Genomic DNA, 22,173 nt, shown 5'->3' on the forward strand with positions numbered 1-22,173 from the left:
GTGTGTGTGTGTGTGTGTGTGTGTGTGTGGTTCATTTGACAATATATGTCTAGCAGATGTCAATTATGATTGTAACACATTTTTTATATTTCTCTCAACCTAGGTAAAAAACCAGAAATTACTCAGGAACTAAAACCAATGCAGCTTATGGAAGGGCAGCCAGGAAAATTAGAAGTTAAGGCTACTGGTGATCCAAAGCCATCCATTACATGGTGAATTATAGTTTAAAGTTAAACAAAATGTCCTCTCTTTCCCTCTCCTACTCATTTTACGTAATTTTAAACAGCATCAACTGATTTTCCCCCATCCGATTAATGATTAATAATAATTGATAAGCACTGAAATTCTTTTAATTTTTCCAACAAGATATAGCCTATTGATGAAGTTAGCATGGTATAATAATAATAATAATCAATATCACCAAATCTGTGCAACATAGTCAAGATGCAAGTCAATCACAACTTTATAAAGAGGGATAATATCCTCCATGTCTTTACTTGTCCACGTGTTCTTTAACATCCTATTTTGCAGACTTTTGCAATATGTCTTCTGAACTTCAAATCATTCCCAAATCCCTAGATGAGCTGGATCAATTTCCAGAAATCGAGGACCATCAATATGATATGAAGTATGTAATCTTTTCATGCTGAAATGCATTACCTTGTGTTTTGCAATTAGTGTATTGACAACCATGGTCATTTGTATATGCTGCCAATTTATTACAGGATATGCACATCACCTTTATCAACTATTGCCCCACCACTGGTCTTGCATTTTAGCAAACACTTGAATACCCCCCCCCACTTAAATCATTCCCTATATCATTAATATGCAAATTAAAGAATAGTGACCTTAGTACAGAGTTCTGAAACACTCTACTAGTCACCCTCATTCACCTTAATTTCACTTCACCATACACCATCGATGTCTGTGTCAGCCACCTGCCCATCCATGCCACCAGCTTCATATCCATTTCTATTTGCTCCAACTTATGTAATAGCTTTTCCATTAGGTATTCTCTCAAATGCTTTTGTAAAGTCCAGCAATATCATAGTGTAACCATTTCCTTTATGCAATTCTGCTGTCAGTTTATTATAAAATGTGAATAAATTACAAAGGCAGGACCCACCTTTTGCTAAACCATGCTCCTGACCATAGAGTATCATTTTTGTATCCACCTATTCTTGAATTATGCATTTAAATAACTTTTCCAATATTTTAACAGCTCCTGAGATACTAATTGGTCTTAATTTGCTATTCTTGTCTTGGAGCCACTTTTATGTGACGAAACTAAATTACCATTTTTGCCACTCCCTTGGAACCTTGCAAGAACTGGGACTAGTTAACAACAACTTTGTCAGAGGCACAGCAAATTCTCTTTCACATTCTTGTAACACATGGACCAACCTGCCACCATTGCCATCCAGTCCCACTGCTGTATTCATATTAATATTTTTCAGTATGCTGAGCACCTCCAGTTTGTCTACCTCAGTTCTCACATCAGCATCTGTCATATCTGTAACTGCAAGGTCTCCACCTGGATCATATACCCTTGCAAAGTGATTGCTTACTATCTCAACTATTTCTTCTGCTTCTGTCACTTTCCTACCATTGGCACTTAGTAAAGTTATCTTTACTAAGTGCCAATCATAGCACTTATATCATGGCACTGCTCCAAGCTACCACCTAAGTTTGTAATAATTGCCAACTTTGTAGTTCCAACTTTGTAGTTCCACACTCTTTCTTGATTGAAAATTCCACATGATTACCACCCAGAAATTAGATTGCAGACCCTCATTAGTGTGTTTAGCCTCTTTCAGTGAGTTTTGTGACTTTATGGAGACTTGGATTAATGCTAAATATTAGGACCAATGAGATTTTATTAAGTGATTGTTAATAGAAGTGTTTTTACATAATTTAAAATCTATGCCTTTTTTTTTTTCATTACAGGCTGAAAAATAATAAAGAAATTTTGCCAAGTCCACATATAAAAGTCAAGGATACACCTGATGGCAGCATTTTAGAATTTGATACTGTTATTCCTGAAGATGCCGGGCAGTACTCAGCTGTGATTAGCAATGAATTAGGGAAAGACAGAACAGATGCTCCTGTTATTGGTAAGCAGATCATCAGCTTTATCATTTCCACATAAATACTAAAATTAAAGGATAATGAATATCTGCTATTGCTTCATAGCCAAATAGCAAAACATTATTTTGTTTGAAACATTATGTTGGGTTTTGAAAGTGACTGAGCTTACAAGAATAAATCCTTAGCATGTGAGTTATCTTGGTATTATTCTACTTACAAAGATGAACTCTTCGAGTCCAAGCTTTAAGTGCAATAATTCTAGAAACATTGGATATTTATTATCTTTACTTTTAATGGTTCTTAATGCAAAATGTGCAATTATTCTTATCCAGATATATTGTATATCAGTGAAACTACATCAATTGTGACTTGTTAGGGTTTAGATTCCTATAATCCTGTTATTATAGTCTGAGAAGTATTAGGTCAGTATCAGTTTATATTCTTCCTGGTTGTATGAAATATATATATATTTATATATATATATAAATATATATATTTATATATATATATAAACAGCAGTACCTTACTTGAGGCAATGCTGTCTTGGTAAATGAAATGGAGGTGCATAGCATATTACAGAACCTTAATGTGAATACAGCTATGGGATTAGGTGATATACCAGCTCAAGTTTTACATGAAGTGGCTAGGGAATTGTCAGTGCCCTTAACTATATTGTTTAATCTAAGTTTCAACTCTGGGTTAGTCTTGAGGGGGGTGAAAAGAGGGGAAAATTGCTCCATTGCATAAAGGAGGCTCCAAGACTGATGTAGCAAATTACTGACTGATCAGCATATCAGGAGTTGTTGTCAGAGTATTGGAGAAGTTGATCAAGAGCAAAATACAGCCATGGAGAGATGGAAATGGGATACTGTATGGAGGGCAGCATCATTTTGTGAAGGGTAGGTCATGCCTCAGTAACTTACTCACATATTATAATACAGTGACAGCTGAGTTGAATAAAGGTAATGGGTTTACAGTGATACTGCTGGAATTTGCAAAGGCCTCTGACAGGATACCACATGAAATTCTAATCAGTAAACTGTTGTGACTTGTTAGGGTTTAGATTCATACATGGATAGAGTTGGTGAGATGATAGAAAGGTGGTTGATGGAGAGATATCAGACAGAAGTTTATTCAGGAGTGCAGTGCAAAAGAAGGTCTGTGACTAGTACTGTGCAGCAGAGTTTTGTTCTAGGACCACTGCTGTTTAATTTATACATTAACAATATAGGGAAGGATCCGAGAGGAACTGTTCAGTTATTTGCCAATGATGCAAATTTGGGTATTGCAATAGTTAATACAGCTGAAGTCAAAATTTTGCAACATGATTTGTATAAATAAATGGGCAGACTGGACAAAGGAGAATAGATGTCAGTTTAATGTGACATCCATTCTCCTTTGTCCAGTCTGCCAATTTATCCAAAACTAAACTTTAATTCTCTATTCAGTAAAAATCCCAAGTCTCTGACTTTGTCAGTTTCCTGTTTCCTGGAGTACAGTTCCACCAATGTGGTTATGCATTTTGCAGTGAAAAGATTACAAGCTGTATACCACATTGGTAGAACTATACTCCAGGAAATTGACGAAGTCAGAGACTTGGAATTTTTACTGGCTAGAGAGTTAAAGTTAAGGGGGCACATAGCAAAAGTGGCTAAAGCAGCTCATCAGATTACTTGATTACTGAAGAATACTTTGACAAGCAGGTTATTGTTTCTCTTTAAAGAGTCTTGATAAGACCCCATCTTGACTACTGTCTGCAGATCGGGACACCGGACTTTCTAGGTGGTGATGATGATGATGAGGAGGTGGAGAGGATCCAGAGGTGAGTGACCAAGATGGTAGCAGGTCTATGGAATGAACCTTACGAGAACAGGTTGATGATTTGTGGGTTACAGAAATTGGTTGCTAGGCGGAAAAGGGATGATATGATTGAGACATACAAATTACTGAGAAAATTTTTCAGGACAGGTGTGTTGGTGGTAAAACTAGGGCCATCCATGGAAACTAAGTAGGAGTGTAGTTAGCAAGGGTGTTAGAACTAGGTTTTTTGCTTGGAGAGTAGTGAATAAGTGGAATAGGTTGCCAGAGTCTATTGTGGGTGCCTTGACTGTGATTGAGTTCAAAGCAAAGTATGATAGATACTGCGCAAATGTTGGATAGTTCTTGACATGATGTTTAGAGCCTCCCTTGATATGTTTAAGGACTCCTTGGAGTTGCCTTAAAGTAATAATAATAACAATAATATTATTTATGCTTGGAAAATTGTTCTTTTTCCGAGATGTGCAGATGAGTGGATTGTAAATGAGCCCTCTAAATCTTTGAGACCTTTAAGCCATCAATCTTGTTAAGATTGAGTTGATGGATTAGCATCTCACAGTTGTCTGGATTTGCATTCGTACCAGGTTTTAGTGCAATGTAAGGATTGATGCCTTGTAATCAATTCTCTGCCATTTTTGAAGTGCATGGTCAAAAAGACTTAGTTTTAAAGACGAAGGAATTTGATGTGTCAAAATTTTTTAATTTTGTAGGCATTGCAAAATTCTGGATTGTTTTCCTATTATAGCCATTTTTTATAAACATTTTGCTAATTATTTGAAACTCATTTTTCAGAACCTGCTCTTCAGAGCAAATTGTTAAAGTTCAATTTTTGAATGTTCTAATGATCTCTAGTTGTTGGTTTGGATGGTGATATGATCTTCGTGTATATATTGGACCATGTGTTGGTTTACAGTAAACAGTGAAAGATAGCCTGAGGGGGAAACATCACAAGTATATCCAGAAAATGATACACAAAGAAAGGATGCTGCATGCCTTTCTTCAGGCTCTCTTTTTCTTAACGAAAATCTTACTTGCCTGTTCCAAAGATTGATTAACTCAGGAACTATCCAAAAAATTGCCTAAAAATATTTGTTTAGTTTAAAAACAAGTATTTTGAGAGAAGTACATATATTTTTTTCTTGAAAATAAAAGATATGTGAGTGTCTGCTTGCTATGATTACCAGTGATTAAAAAAAAGCCACACTATGTGAATTTCATGATCAATTTACTCTATAAATTTTTTTTTTTTATTTATTTTTTATTTTTTACTCTATAAAATTATCTGATGTTGCTTTTTGTTGCTTTTATAATGATACATTATACACATGGTTCCAATAAGGAATGTGTAAAAAAAAAAAACCTTTGACCTTTCCTTTTTTTTTAAGAAAATATGTATGTTAAAATAATAATAAACTGTAAATCACTTCACTTTGATTTAAAAAATACAAAAAATTCAACAAAAAAATTTTAAATGTCTTTTTTTCTTAGCAATTAAATTTGATTAACATATAAGCACATACTATCCATTACATTAAATTAAAGATACCAAGAAATTATATTCTTTGTTTAATCCTTTATCCAAGTGTAAGCAAACAAGTTTGCATCTCCTATTTTCAGGACTGGGGCAACTTGTATAAAGAAGCTAATGACTTTACATCACTTGCCTTAATATCCCATAATGCAAAGCACATATCCTTATGGACATGTATAATGCTATGCATTATGGTACCCTTCCCATCATGCATAGCATTTTGATGGAACCATCAAAAATAGTTTTTAATAATATTATTTATTAATATTAATTTCTAGCACGTGGAAACCATTTTTAATTGGTAAACTACTGACTGCTGTAAGTACCTTGTATTCCCATTTCTTCAATTTGCTTTTTTCTATGCACATTGATGATGATGTATCATTTTCAGTATGAAATATCTGTACTTTAATTTCAATAAAGTTAATTACTGTGGTTATTGTGTAATATATTGTTAATAATAATGATGATGATGATAATAATAATAATAATAATAATAATTGAAATGATGCATAATTGTCTTAAATTTAGTAATCCCAGAAATAAAGGAAGAAAAGAAGAAAACACGGGAGAAGAAGCCTGACTTTGAACAAGAATTAATGCCAGCTTTACTTCCTGAAGGACAACCAGCACGACTTGAAGCAAAAATTTGTGAAGATCCTACACCTGCATGTATCTTTTGGTCAGTTTCACATAAATGTTCTTATTTCCTCATCTCAATAAATTATTCTTCATAATATTTTATATATATTATATGTTACATTATTTTTGTGGGGGGTGATGCCACTTCTATGCTGGAAAGTGGACTATGATGCAGTCGCCCTGCTCAGCCAGGAGTTGATTCTGTGGATTCCAGTCTTGGTGGAAAAGATCTAAGTTGTTGTTTTGCCTGTGGTGGTGTTGCTCGTGTAGGATCCGACTTCTCACCTTTTGTTTGAAGGCTGCAAGGAGTTGATCAGCTGCCTCTCTCTGTGAAGTTGCTGTGCTGTCTGGTCTTGTATGTCTGAGGTAGAAGCTGTATATTACTGCTTTCGCAGTGTTAGTAATGCATTGTTTTCAAAGAATATATCTATCTATATATATGTGGTGATGGTGGTTTATCTCTTGGGTTTATCACTTTGCCTGCAAAGTGTTCCTGGTGAGATTTTTACAGGGTAATTCACCATTGTCCTCCCCTCCTCCATTTTATCCAGGCTTGGGATCAGCATATGGTTGGGATGTATTCATGATTGTAATGTGATTCATGATTGTAATGCGTGTGTTTATGGGGCCAGTTTGCCTATTCTGGGGGATGAAAAACCAAAGTTTCTGGGTGAAAAAATCCTCCCACTCTGTGGGGGGAACCGACTTTAATTTTTAAAATATATACAAAATATGTGTATGAGACCATCTAACTCACCTTTCATCAAAAGAGACCAGAAAAAGATTCCTTATGTCACTGACCAGAATTGAACCCAGGTCTTTCCGACTAAAGGACTTTGTCTATACTGACTGAGCTACAAAGGCTACACACACACACACACATATATATATATATATGGCCAAGATATGATGTTTTTTGTTTCTTGATTGTTCGTACAAGATGTTTAGCTTTGCCAATGGATTTTAAGACATCTTCATTGGTAATTTTTTCTGTCCATGATATCTTTAGCATTCTTCTGTATAGCCACATCTCAAAGGCCTCGATTCTCTTGATGGTTGTCACCTTCAATGTCCATGTTTCAACTCCATAGAGAAGAATAGACCACACGTAGCATTTCAGCATTTGGCATTTGACTTCCATATTTAGGTCTTTATTGCAGAATAGTGTTCTCATTTTCATGAAGGACTGCCGTGCAACTTCAATTCTTGTCTTTATATCTATTTCTGGATCCTACCGTTCATTAAGCCAGCAACCAAGATATTTATATCTTGACACTTGATCGATATTTTTCCCATTAAGTGTCAGTTTCAGTTTCATTGATGAGGCAAGATGTTTGCTGACGATCATGTATTTTGTCTTGTGGATGTTTATATTTATTTCCATTCTTTGGCTTTCTATGTATACTCTGTCAATGAGTTTTTGGAGATCCATAATGTTATCTGCAATTAGCACGGTGTCATCTGCATATCGTAGGTTGTTAACAATCTTTCCATTTATTGTGATTCCCTCTGGACATTCTTCTAATGCTTTTTTAAAGATTACCTCTGCATATATGTTGAACAGGAGTGGTGAGAGCACGCATCCTTTTCTCACTCCTCTTATGATGTTAATATCACTGGTGGTAATGTTGTCTAATTGAACAGTAACTGACTGATTCCAATTATTTTTTATTAGTCTTATGTCTTGTTCGTCTAGCCTTATTTTTTGAAGGACTTCTATTAAGTTAGTGTGTCTGACTTTGTCGAATGCTTTTTCAAAATCTATGAAACACATAAAGACAGATTTCTGTTTTTCTATGCATTTTTGTATCAGTATTTGGTATCAGTACAGAAAAGGGCCCCTCTAGTACCGAAACCATTCCGAAAGCCGAATTGTGTTTCACTTAGAGTTTCTTCACTTTTTCTATAAATGCGATTCTGAATTACTTTCAAAAATATTTTTAATGTTTGGTTCATTAGACTAATAAGTCGGAAGTGACTACAGGAATTTGCTTTGGGTTTCTTTGGGATAGTGATAAATATAGAATTGAGCCAATCTGATGGAAATTCATCACTTTTATATATTTTATTAAATAGTTTTTCAAGAAGTTTGATGTTATCTGGTTCTATTAATTGTAAAAATTCTGTTTGCACACCATCTGGTGCACTGGCTTTTCCTGTTTTACTTGTTCGTATAGCATTCTCTATTTCGCATTTCACGATTGCTGGTCCTTGAATGTTATCTTTTATATTTATAGGCTTCTGTCTAGTATCATTGAAAAGTTCTGTTACATATTTTATCCAAATCTGTGCTTTATTCTCTTTAGAACTATTTTTCCATTTTCATCACTTAGAGACACTATTTGCTTTTTCCTGAATTTTCCAGAAATTTCGTTGATTTTCTTATACAGATTGAAATTATCAGTTTCTTCTCAAGCAGATTTCAACTAATATATTTTTAACTAATATATAAATATATTATTATATTATTAAATATTAAATATAATTAAATTATATATTTTATTTTATATAAAGATCCTCTGTAGCTCAGTGGATGTGGCGTTTGCATACCACGGCGCTTGGCCGTACGAAGGAAGACTTCGTTTCGAGTCTAGTCGGCGACTAGAGGAAATTTTTCTAAGCCTTTTTTTGACCGGTTCCCGAGTTAGTCGATCTCTAGCACGGGCAAGCGGGTTTTTCCTCCCGGAAACTCAGGTTTTTTGTCCCGTAAACTCAAGAAAATCGACCATAGAACCCACATTATTTCAGACATTAAATATATTGTGTTATGGTTAGGGACCACGAGATGGCAGCACATTTGAGACCGTCTCTCTTCACTGTGTACCGCTTAATTAGTGATAGCCTTGGGCCATCTATCTCTGATTGGTACCAGTGGCGATTGAACTGCCCACTCAATCTCCAAAAGTTAGATAGGGTTAAATGGCCTCGCCTACTCCCCGTATACGGGAATAAAAAGGCGTTTCCTGATTTTTTTATTTTATTTTATTAAATAATAAATAGTTGCTCATAATAATAATAATTAAATATAATTAAATTATATATTTTATTTTATTTTATTTATATATAAAATAATTAAATATAATTATTATGAAAATATATTAAATATCTTGCAAAAGGGAAAGTTTGTTTCAAAGCAATGGAATAAAGACAAAATAGTCCTAATGCACAAAAGTGGTACTGTGATAGATATTTACAGTTATAGACTTAGTCTGTGTGTATATGCATCTATGGTGAAGTATTGAAGAGGTTGTTGAAAGTTTATTTTTCACTTGGTTAGACTATAATAAATTTAGTTTAATCCTTTATCCAGGTGAGAGCAAACAAAGTTTGCGCCTGAAAATATCTTCAGGACTGAATATGGTGTTGTATTATCTTACCTGGGTAAGTAGTACAACACCAGGCAACTCGTAGCAAAGGTGGAGCAAGCTACCAACACTCCTATTCCAGTATCTCCCATAATGCAAAACACATCTCCTTGCGGATATGTATAATGTTATGCATTAAGGGATTGGCCACTACCCAGACTAGTTTTGACCTTTATTGAGGTCTCTTCAGTGGGAGCCAGGCCCAGAGTTGGAGATTCCAGGCAGAAGCAATAGAGGTCATCTTTACCTATAGGAGTTGCCAAAAGGTTAGTTGCCTGGTGTTGTACTACTTACCCAGGTAAGATAATACAACACCATATTCAGTCCTGAAGATATTTTCAGGCACAAACTTTGTTTGCACCTGAAAATGGATCACTTGGATAAAGGATTAAATAAAATAAGGATTGGATTTAATTGACACTTGGATTTTGTTAAAATAACATATAATTATTTATTTATTATAGATGTAAGGCTGAATTATGATGAGTGTCACTGTTGAAAATATGAAAAGAATTATATTTTTTCAATTATCGTTGCACTGCGATAAATGCACTACGATCTAACACCGATATTCGTTTGCACTTGTCATTGCTATTGATCCAAAACTTTTATTATTGATGTTTGTTCATGGTGAGGATGAAATATTTTTAATAAAGCAATTTTTAATATGTAAATTTATTTATTAATAAATTCATTACTGATTAGGAAAAAAAAGTGTTTTTTTTTTTTTTTTTTGTGTATGCAGCATTCCCCCTAAAAATTTTCATCAGCCGCCACTGCTACAGAATAACCATTTTAAAGCTGTACAACCCCCCCCCCTAAAGGGGAGAAAATGTATGGTCTCTCTATGATATAACTCTGAAAACATCACTCATATTGTTATCATCATCAAATTCCTGCCATGTACTCTCAAGGGGTGTACAGGATATGATAGTACTACATGAAAAAAATTACATCATTATTAATTTCCTATCTACAATTTTCCTCCAAATCAGTTTGTTACTTGTCAAGACTCCAACATTATCAGATCTTATATTTCTACGGTACAAAGACTTTGTACCGTATCAATCCACCTATATCTTGGTCTTCCTCTGGGTCGTTTTGCTGCCAACCTGGCAGAGAACACTTGTTTTGCTAATCTTTCTCCACCATTCTGTTTAAGTGACCATACCACCTGAGATTAGCTCTGCTGACGCATTCCTGGATGCTGACAATGTCAAGTTCTTTCCTAATATCCTCGTTTTTAGTATGACACTGCCATTGATGCAATCTGTTCACACCTATAATCTTTCTCAGTACTCTGATATCTGTGGTCTCTAGTCTATGGTCAAGTGTTTTACTTCTGACCCAGCTCTCAGATCCATAAGTTAAAGCTGGTTTGAACACTGTCTTTTATACAGCTAATTTAGTGTTCCGACTAATTTCTCTCTTATTCCATATGAATTTATTCAGTTGACTTCCCACCATACCAGCTTTGCTGATTCTGTTGTCTATTTCTATATTTAATTTACCATCTTCAGTAAAAATCGTGCTTAAATAGCTGAAATGTTTTACTTGTTCCACAGGTTCTCCATTCACAATGCAGTTGACATTTTCAATGATTCTGCCTATTTTCATTGTCTTTGTCTTTTTATTGCTGACCTTCATACCATATCTATTACAACAGCTATTCAATTTAGTCAGAGAATCTTGCAGACTTGTAGCAGATTTATTTAGAAGTATAACATCATCCGCATAAAGCAAAGAGCTGACATTAACATCTCGAATTTTGATATCATGTTTAATACCACTTTCCTTCATAATGTGATCCATATAGATAATGAATAACAGAGGTGATAATGTATATCCTTGTCTCACACGAGATTTAACATTAAACCATCTTCCTGTACTTCCTTCAATTCTAACTGCTGACTTACAACTCAAATAAAGACTAAGTATTGCTTGATATAATGCCCCATTGACATCATATAACTGCAGCATATTGAATAGCTTCTCTCTTGGCACCTTGTCATATGCCTTTTCCAGATCGACAAAACTTAAATACAGATCTTTGTTATATTCCCATGCTTTCTCGACTATTTGTCGTAAAGTGAAGATCTGATCATGACAGCCTCTGTTTGGCCTGAATCCAGCTTGTTCTTCACCAAGCTTTTCTTCCACAATTCTACTCAACCGTTTCTCAAGTATACTTGCATAGATCTTGCCAGGAACACTCAGTAGGGAAATACCTCTGTAATTCTCACATGCAGTTTTATTTCCCTTTTTATATATGGGTACTATGAGAGCTCTACTCCAATCATCGGGAATTCGTCCCTCTGTCCAGGCTTTCTGAACTATGCAGTGCAGCCACTGTAAGACTCTTATACCACCATACTTCAGCATTTCTGGTCGAATATCATCTACTCCTGCTGCCTTTCCACATTTCAAGCCTTTGATGGCTTTTTCTACTTCGAGTATGGATATGTATTCCTGACTACATGCCTGGTCAGTGTTTTTTACCACTGTGCTGTCATCACTGCTTGTTTCATTTAGCAGTTTTTCAAAGTAACACTCATATTGTTTGCTGTGAGAAATGGGTAAAATGGTTTTGGCCAGTTCAAATAAGCGAAGTAGTGATATTGTACTGGGTGAATTTCATCGCCCAGTACAATACCATAAGGTGGTGTCTAGAACTGCAGAGGTTCAACCTTTTCTCTGAAAGGTGTAGATGTTATGCCTTCACTCCTGGATATAGTTTCTTCCAGTCTGATGCTTTAATCCTTGTTGCAATCCATATACATGGCTACTATTATGCCAAACAATGTGAAGCTGTAGACAGATGATTTAGTTGCTACATTTTGACCAGACGTCACTTTAAATTCACTGTATTCCACATTGTGGTAGCCAGAACATCCATTTCATTAGCATTTTAGACTTCTGTGGTTTAATCCGTGATGATGATAATAACTCTGCTCTTTCCTACCACCTGAATCATAATAATGGCTTTATTCGTGTTGGATTACCACAACACAATCTTCTGACCTAGCCATCTTTGTTATTTCCTGTAAGGTTATTCTTTTATCATCATATCTTTTCCTGCTGTCTGCATAACAAATATATATTTTGCTAGCAGATGCCTATATTAACCTCTTACTTATACTGTACTTCATATTCTTTACAGCTGTTCAACATCTCATTCTTTATAATATTTGCTTCTTCCACAGCTTCTGCTTAATTTCAGTATTTATTATTATTATTACTATTATTACTATTATTACGGGCAACTCCAGGGAGTCATTAGACTCATCGAGGGAGGCCCCAAATCATATTCATCACAACTATCTGACATTCATACAGTATCTATCATACCTCGCCTTAAACTCATTCACTGTCACAGCATCCACTACAGACTCAGGGAGCGCATTCCACTCATTCACTACTCTAAAAGTAAAGAACCCAGCTCTAACACCTTTACTAACCACACTTTTGCCCAGTTTCCATGGATGTCCCCTAGTCCTCCCACAACCAGCCCTGTTCTCAAAAATATCTTCTGAATTAATTTTATAGAAACCCTTCAGTAATTTGAATGTCTCAATCATATCTCCCCTCCTCCGCCTATCAACCAATTTTTGCAACCCACAAATCCTCAACCTGTTCTCATACGGTTCATTCCACAGACCTGCTATCATCTTGGTCACTCGCCTCTGGATCCTCTCCACATCCTCCCCATCAAGAAGAAACCTAGGTGACCAAATCTGAGCACTTTATCTGTATTATTGGTCAGGTTTGCTGAGTGAATGTAATCACTGCTCTAGAACAATAGACGTGGATTTGAATCCTGTTCTGACATGGATGATTCTTTATGTAGAAAACAGTTTTCATTAACCAATCAAAAAAAAATCAGCTAACGCCTTTTTATTCCCGTATATGGGGAGTAGGCGAGGCCATTTAGCCCTATCTAACTTTTGGAGACTGAGTGGGCAGTTCAATCTCCACTGGTACCAATCAGAGAAAGATGGCCCAAGGATATCACTAATTAAGCAGTATACAGTGAAAAGAGATGGCTCAGATGTGCCGCCATCTCGTGGTCCCTAACCCTAACACAATATATTTAATGTCTGAAATAATGTGGGTTCTATGGTCGATTTTCTTGAGTTTACGGGATGAAAAACCCGAGTTTCCGGGAGGAAAAACCTGCTTGCCCGTGCCAGAGATCAACTAACTCGGGAACCGTCGAAAAAAGGCTTAGAAAAATTTCCTCTAGTCGCCGACTAGACTCGAAACCAAGTCTTTCTTCGTGTGGCCAAGCACCGTGGTGTGCAAACGCCACATCCACTGAGCTACACAGGCTTGTAAACCTGTGAAAAATGTAGTTAATGAAACCTGTAAAAGGCTGGTTTCATTAACCAGTGTGAAACTAATTCTCTGCTTTTTGTTATCATCATCAGCCATATGAAACTAATTCTCTGCTTTTTGAAGGCTTAAAAAAAGTACTGTATTGTTTCTGGAGCAGATAATGAAGAACGTCATTAACAGCCAACTTCTTCGCTACCTGGAGAAGACTCACCAGTTAGTCAGCAGCCACCGGTATGGATTCCACCATTCTAGATCCATGGTGGACTGCATAGTCTGCAACATCCACTCTACCATGAAATTTGGAGAAATCCATGCTGTTGCTCTTGATATTTCCAGAGCTTTTGATCATATTTGGTATCAAGCAATGCCCAGCAAAATGCCATCCTGTGGTCTGCCTTGGAAAGTTTGGAATTAGCAAATTTCATTCTGGATGATCACTGATCAAGATCATAGTTAATGGCTTCTGTCTGCTCTTTTTGACTTCTCAGACTTAGATGTTGAACAAGACTGGTTGTGTGGTTAGCCTAGTGGCTATGCGCTTCGCAACCTTATGCATATCCCCAAGCATATGCGCTTTGCAACCATATGCTTGGGGATATGGTCACAACCATATGCTTGGGGAAGGAGTGTCCTAGGTTCGATTCCTGTCGACGACGTGAGGAGCTTAAGGATCTTTCTCAGCCATAGCCAGGTTTGCTGGTCTTGGGTGTGGACAGCAGGGTTTCCCCCCTCCAGTTTATCTGGGGTGTTTCATCCTGCAAACCGGCCCCGTGAACACACACACACACACACACATATACGGGCTACAGTCATAGGATATAGTACTTAATCCCTCATTAGGAGGTCTCAACCAGTCCTAAGGGGTGGTTGAGGAATGGGAGGAACACCACTCGAATAAAAAACTCAAGACTCTACTCTGTTCTATCACCTGTTCTCTTTCTCCTATACATAAATAACCTTCTCTCACTTACCAATAATCTTATCCACAGTTTTGCTCATGGTGGTGCAATCTATTCTTCCTACTCATTTGGCAGTTGTCACAATGCCCCAAAATTCCTAAGCTACTTCAAGAACTTATATAACCAGTATCTTTAAACATTGAATTTCATGCTATTCTCATATGGGGTAAGGTAACATTCAAAGTATTGAATCAACTTCAGTACTACCAAAATGCAATTCTGCCTTTTTTTTTTATAAACAAAAAAAAATCTTTAATTCACTTTCCCTTATCCTTGAAAATACACAAATTACTATGGATCTGATCAACACCATGAAAAGTGGACGGATGTCTCTTATTCCTGCAATTTGCCTGTATTCCTTTGTGACACAAATACATTTTCAATAATTTCTTCAGCCTTGAGAAGAAAAAGGATACCATTCTTTTTCCGCTCATGATGCTACTTTTCATTTTCTCATCTACTAACTCTGTGAAAAATCTCATAGCCAAACCTTAGAATACTGTTCTCAAGTTCAGAGTTGTGCACCAGCAACCTCTCTAAAGATTCTCAATTTCTCATTTGCTGCATCTGGAAAGGTTTAGTTTATCATTTGTCTCTCTCTCTCTCTCTCTCTTTCAATGATGATCCATTTTAGCCTTATGTCTCTTCTACAGATACTTCCAGGGGTGTTGCTCTGCATTTCACTTATCCTGTTAAAACACAGCCTGCAAATGCCCAACAGTCTTTTACTGTTTTTCAACTTCAAATGCAGCAAAACTACTTCTCTTCCTTTTGCATTCCAAATTCATTCCTCTTGCATTCCAACCTCATACAAGTTTCTTTTGCCACAGAACAACCTTTACCCACCAGTCCACATTCTCATGTCCTTTGGCATTATAAAGGTGCCAAATGGGACAACTTTCATTACTTCTCTTCCCACTTCCCACGTCCAACTACTGATTCAATTCTTCTGATCCAAACACCTGCTCAGAACCAAATAACAGGCTTTCATCCCTTATTGATTTTCAGCTACCATCCAAGCCTTGGTTCTCAAAAAAAGTGTGCCAATGAAGTTAAAAAGAAAAAACTTCTGCATACCATAAATGGCATGCAGAAGTTTTTTCTGCATGCCATTTATAACCAAAACTCCACATGCTCACTCTACCTATACTGCAGCTCACAACAGTTATAAAAGAATCATCACAAAGTCCAAATCAGACTTTGAAATGCTGCAAATTTGCCTCCTATCCAAATGGCTATTGCTCCTGTGAAACTTCTGCCCACCTAGGCTTCCATCACTCTCACATCCAGTTGGTACTGTAGTTACCTCACCTAAAGACAAGCTGACTTACTGGCATCACTCTTCACTTCCAGTTCCTGCATTGGTGACCTGGGCAGTGCTCCATCCACTCCACCAAAAATGGCTCTCTCCATGTCACCCATAATCTTCCAAAAAAGAAATCTGAAGAACCCTTAATAACCTGAACATAAACAAGACATCTAGTCCTCGTTTCATGGTATCCTGCCTATTGTGTTAAAAAATTGTGCCCCAGAACTAACATCTAACCTGTATTGCCTCTTCAGTCTATCCTATTCAACTACCCTACAACATGGAAACAGGTCCACATCCAGCCCATTTCAAAGAAAGGTGATGACATTCAACCAACAAACTACCATCCAATTGCTCTCACTCCTGTTCTCTCTAAAATTATGGAGAAGGTCATCATCAGCCACCTCTTGAATCACCTAGAGACCTACCAACTAATCAATGACTAGTAGTATATAGATTCCACCATTTGCAATCTACAGCTGATTTTCTTGCTTTCAGAACCCACCTCTGGACTCAAGCCATGGAAAAATTTGGAGAAACTCGTGTGGTTTCCCCTGACATTTCAAAAGCATTTGATCGGGTTTGGTACAGAGGCCTACTCAACAAACTGCCATCCTATGGTCTGCCTTTCACACCCTGCCTCAAAACTAGATCATCATCTTTCCCACTGGTCCCCCCACTACATGTCACGGAGGGCAATTTCCTTTCCTCAGATTTTTCCACTAATGTAGGAGTAACCCAGGGTTCCATTCTTTCACTAACTCTCTTCCTCTTGTATATTTCCTTTATTCCTCCTTTCCATTTCATAAATCTTGTTAGTGCTTAAGTATTAGTATCCTCAAGATCCACTATGACCAGTGACTTGAACTCTGATCCCCATAACTATATCCCAATAGGGTAAGGACAACTGTGTAGACTCCAGTGCCAGCAAAACTCGGTCTTGTCTGATCTCTCACGTGAAAGAGTTTGTTATCCCTTACTTTCAGTAATGATGAGATATCCAAACAATGAGATTTTTCTCTTCTTGGACTGATCTGCACCTCTGATCTTTCCTGGCACAATCACATTTCAACTATAGCTTCTACAGCCACCAAAAAACTTGGGGTACTTTTTCACACAAGACACTGCTTTATACCTTCTCAACTGCTAACTTTATACAAATCCCAAATCTTCTCAACCATGGAATATTGATTCCATTTTTAGTGTGGTGCACCAAAAGATTGCTTGATTCTATCCAGAGGAGAGTAATCCAGCTAATTAATGATCCCTCTCTCTCACACACACACACACACACAGACATTCAATTTCGCCTTGTGCCTCTTCTGCAGATACTTTCATGGACAGTGCTCTGCTGAAATGGCCACAATTATTTATCCACTTTTCCTTCAAAATCATTAGAACAAGAGCCACTGTTCTAATCTTATCTTATCTTGAAATTCACCCAACTAACTTCACTGCCTCCTCTTTCATTCCATCTGCTTCTGTTCTTTGGAACAGTCTTCACTCTGCCTTCCCCAAAGATTATAGTCTTCAGCTGTTCAAGCAAAATGCGAACAGATTCTTCCTTTCTTCTATTCCTCTTGCCCACACATGCCACAAATGTGCTCTAGGTCTTGTAGCTTTTCATGTGCGGATCAGATATATATATATAAAAAAGTGCCTCTATTCTCTTGAACAACCTTCCCCACAAAGTGTTTTCTCACAATTAGATAATCTTATCTTCTCAGAAAAAATATCAATAGATTCCTTATTTCTTAACCCTTACATACTCAGACAAGTGTACTATATTTTAACATTTAGCAGCAGTATTTTTAAATAGCAGTCTTTTAGCAGTTGTGTATGATAACCATTTTTGATACAAGCAGATAAATTTTAGGTTTAACTCTTCTCTTGATGCAGAATTGTTATGCACATACCTGCTTTCTCTACCGAATGCTAGACAGCTTCAGCATGAAGATATCAGTATATTATTATTATCATCATCCAGGCATCTCCTCTGAAGTACACTGTTTAGAAGGAAATAGTAAAGAACCCATCATTTGAGCAACTGTCACTAATTGAAATGGAGAATGTTATTAAAATACTAAAAAAGAACAAGCCAGCTGCCAAAAATAAAATTGCAGCAGAGCTTCTAACAATTGGAGGACCCCCCCCCCCTTTTCACAGCTGAAATTTATGAACTTATCATGCTAATATGATAAGTTCATAAATTCACTTAAATAAGGAATTTAAGTGGATTTGAATAAAGCTATATTGTGTCCTTTTTTGTAAAAAAAAAAAAAAAAACCAGGATACCCCATAATTACCAGTAACTATAGAGGTATCTTCTTACATATATGCTACAAAGATTTATCTAATTAATCAGGAAAATAATCAATGTATATATTTCAACCATTGTTGGAAACTGTCATTGTTGCTCCTGTAAGAGAAAGGTAGCGACATAGATGGGAGATGAATTTCATTGTTTGGTATGAACCCACTGCCTTGCTTATTGGAGGCCTTGAAAAAGTTCCATGTTTGGTTTCTCTAGAGCAGAGTTTCCAGATTATGTAAAAAATAAATAAGAAATACAAAAAAAATTATAAAAATTAATAAAAATAGAATTTTAAAAAATCCATAGTCCACCCATGATATACTAATATACTATAAGCTTACAACCTTTTGTGAGTAGGAATCACATAAAAAAAAAACTTATCATATTTTCATGCTCTGACAATTGATAGAAAAACATTATGACCTTGAAGAATTAGATCTAGTATTTGTGGACTTTATAGAAGCAGTATAACAGTATACATTGAATTTCATTGTGGGATGCAATGAGACTTTTATAAAAAGCACAGAAATATACGAATGTGATACAACTATGTAATTGCCACATCCATTGCAAGATACATTTCCTACAAGAATATTCTTCAGTTTTTGAAATTACTCCATTACTCTCAAAGCATAAAATCTAGTCTTTACAATCTGGCTTACCACATTCTAACAGCTAATATTTTACATAATTTCCAGTGATGATTCCTCATTCACAATGTATTGAAAAATTGAAAAGTGTGAGCAAACAAACTTACCCTAGTCCTGAAGATACTTTCAGGCACAAACTTTGTTTGCTCACACTTGGATAAAGGATTAAACTAAATTTATTATAGTCTAACCAAGTGAAAAATAAACTTTCAACATCTTTCCCTAAATCGAGAATAATTTAATAAAAAGGTGGCACACTGTTTGGCAACTCCTGTCAGTAGAGATGACGTTGTTAATGCTTCTGCCTGATATATCCACTTGGGCCTGGCTCCCACTGAAGAGACCTCAAAAAAGGTCAAAACTAGTCTGGGTAGTGGCCCTTCCCTTAATGCATAACATTATACATATCCGCAAGGAGATGTGTTTTGCATTATGGGAGATACTGAGATAGGAGTGTTGGTAGCTTGCTCCACCTTTGCAAGGAGTTGCCCGGTGTTGAACCAACTTACCCCAGTCCTGAAGATACTTTCAGGCACAAACTTTGTTTGCTCACACTTGGATAAAGGATTAAACTAAATTTATTATAAGTGCAAGGTTAGGTTATGTTGTCCATCCACTTTGGAGTCCAAGGATATAAGATTATATACTATATTAATGGAATTTTTGAGGATGTGGATAAAATTCAGAATCTGGGAGGGAAGTTCAAATAGCATATTACTATTATAATAAGTCAGAAAAAGACATAGAGAATCATGGAAGAAATTAGTTTCTAAGTAGAACATGATTTATATAAAATAAGACCCAATGCAGGTCAAAGCTATATAACTAAGAGGAGACCTCCACATAGCCTTTAAAGGAATGAGGAGAACCGACCAGGGCTTCTGACGTAATGTCCAATCCTCACCTTCTCGTGGTGCACCCTGTCGGGTTGCACCCAACATTAGGTGGGACATTGGACTACCTGGATACTGAACGAACGAGGATGGGCTGGCAATTTGGGATTTAGCTGAAAAATTGTATTCTTATTGGTTAAACTAAAAATACAAAATAATGGTACAACATGACAAAATTTCATGCCGACTGGGGCGTCACCCAGTTAAACAAGGCCCCCGTTGTTTTCCCCAGGGAACCAGGGTGAACAGCAAAAAGTCAGCTACTGGAACAAATCTGAAAACACACCCTAGCTCAACATCACCAGAAGTTAAAGATTGGTACTATCAACATAAGAAGCCTGAATGGCAAAGAAATGGAGCTAGCTGAGGAATTATATAAGTACCAGATCGACATAATAGGGGTGACTGAAACAATAAATACAAAATGTTATATTCAGGAAATAACAATCAAGGAAAAGAAGGAGTAGCCATAGTATTAAACACTTACTATACGAGGCTAATCTTCTTTTGAATGGCAGGCAGTCTCAAGTAGAGTGATGTGGGCAGATATGAGAATGGGGAACTGGACAATGAGACTTATTTGTGCCTATGGTCCCACAGAAGGTTCTACTAAGGTAGAAGTGGAGAAATTTTTTGATGCTTTAGAGAAAGAAACTGACACAATGAAAAATGAAAAGTTGGTTCTTGTTGGGGATCTAAATAGCAGAGTAGGAAATGATTGTGAGACATATACAAAAATATTTTGGGAAAATTTGGAGAAAAGAGCAAAGCTAATAATAATGGTAAATATCTGTTGGATTTCTGCTCAGGACATGGACTGGTAATTACTAACACCATGTTCCAACATAAAAATGTGCACAAATTCACATGGAGAGAAGAGGCAAGGAATAAGAAAAGTCTCATTGACTATGTTATTGTCAATAGTGATGTTTTCTCTCTGGTGCAGGACACCAGAGTGTACAGAGGATTTGAAATTGGAAGTGATCACTATTTAGTCTTGAGCAGGATAAAATTGAATTTCATATTGAAAAGAATAACATGTAAGAAAGTTTTAAAGCGAATAAAAGTTGAGCAGCTCTCAGATGTGAACTGTAGACTAAAATACACAAAGATTATTGAAGAAAAAATGAAAGAGTTTGCGAACAGGAATCAAACCTTGGAGATTCAGCAGCAAACTCTGAAAACCCTGATTGATTCAGTCAGAGAGGCATGTGGTGAAGTTGTCTGCAAGGATAGAAAAATCAGAACTCCATGGTGGACACAGGAAGTTAAAGAGGCAGTAAAGGAAAAAGAAGAAAGCATATCAAAAGTTCCTAGCAAATAAGTCAGCTTGTGTTCTTAGAGAATACAGAGACAAATGTAAGAAAGTTAAACACTGTGTAAAATTAGCTAAACAAAAGTCATTGGAGAACTTTGGCAAGAATATAGAAAATAAATATCAAGAAGGTGGCAAATATTCTGGAGGTTGTTGAACAAGCTTAGAAATTATTATTATTATTATTATTATTATTATTATTACTACCGGCTACTCCAGGAGTCCTTAGACTCATCGAGGGAGGCCCTAAACATCATGTTCACACAACTGTTCAACATTCTCACAGTATCTATCATACCTTGCCTTGAACTCGCTCACTGTCATAGCACCCACAACAGACTCTGGCAGCTTATTCCACTCATTTACCACTCTAAAAGTAAAGAACCCAACTCTAACACCCCTGCTAACCACGCTCTTGCCCAGCTTCCATGGGTGTCCCCTAGTTCTCCCACCACCAGTCCTGATCTCAAAAATATCATCTGAATTAATCCTATAGAATCCTTTTAGCAATTTGAATGTCTCAATCATATCTCCCCTTTTCCGCCTATCAACTAGTTTCTGCAACTCACAAATCTTCAACCTGTTCTCATATGGTTCATTCCATAGACCTGCTATCATCTTAGTCACTCGCCTCTGGATCCACTCCACCTCCTCCCCATCAAGAAGGAACAGAGGTGACCAAATCTGGGCACAGTAGTCGATATGAGATCTTATCAGGGCTCGGTACAGAGGTACAATAACTTGCTTGTCTCTGCTCGTAAAGGTATTTTTCAACAACCAAGTGAGTTGATGAGCTGATTTAGTTTTGCAATGTGCCCCCTAAACTTCATCTCCCTATCCACCAACACTCCCAAGTCCCTGATCTCATCAATCTCTTGGAGTACAGTTCCACCAATGTGGTATACTGCTGCTAATCTTTTCACTCCGAAATGCATAACCTTACATTTTGTC

The 22,173-nt window shown here is 36.6% G+C and overlaps 1 protein-coding gene across 1 annotated transcript in view; it reads left to right on the forward strand.

Moving 5' to 3' along the window:
- LOC150109564 (protein Obscurin-like) overlaps positions 1 to 22,173 on the forward strand; it is a 1,271,613-nt gene that overhangs the window by 773,988 nt on the left and 475,452 nt on the right. Inside the window, exons 58-60 of the mRNA XM_090402667.1 lie at positions 104 to 212; positions 1,951 to 2,117; positions 5,972 to 6,122. Coding sequence (XP_090258793.1) covers positions 104 to 212; positions 1,951 to 2,117; positions 5,972 to 6,122 — 427 coding nt within the window. The remainder of the gene's footprint in view (positions 1 to 103; positions 213 to 1,950; positions 2,118 to 5,971; positions 6,123 to 22,173) is intronic.

Source organism: Typopeltis vanoorti, chromosome 2, assembly GCF_054136105.1.
Source record: "Typopeltis vanoorti isolate ZY-2024b chromosome 2, IOZ_Tvanoo_1.0, whole genome shotgun sequence".
Lineage (NCBI taxonomy): Eukaryota > Metazoa > Arthropoda > Arachnida > Uropygi > Thelyphonidae > Typopeltis > Typopeltis vanoorti.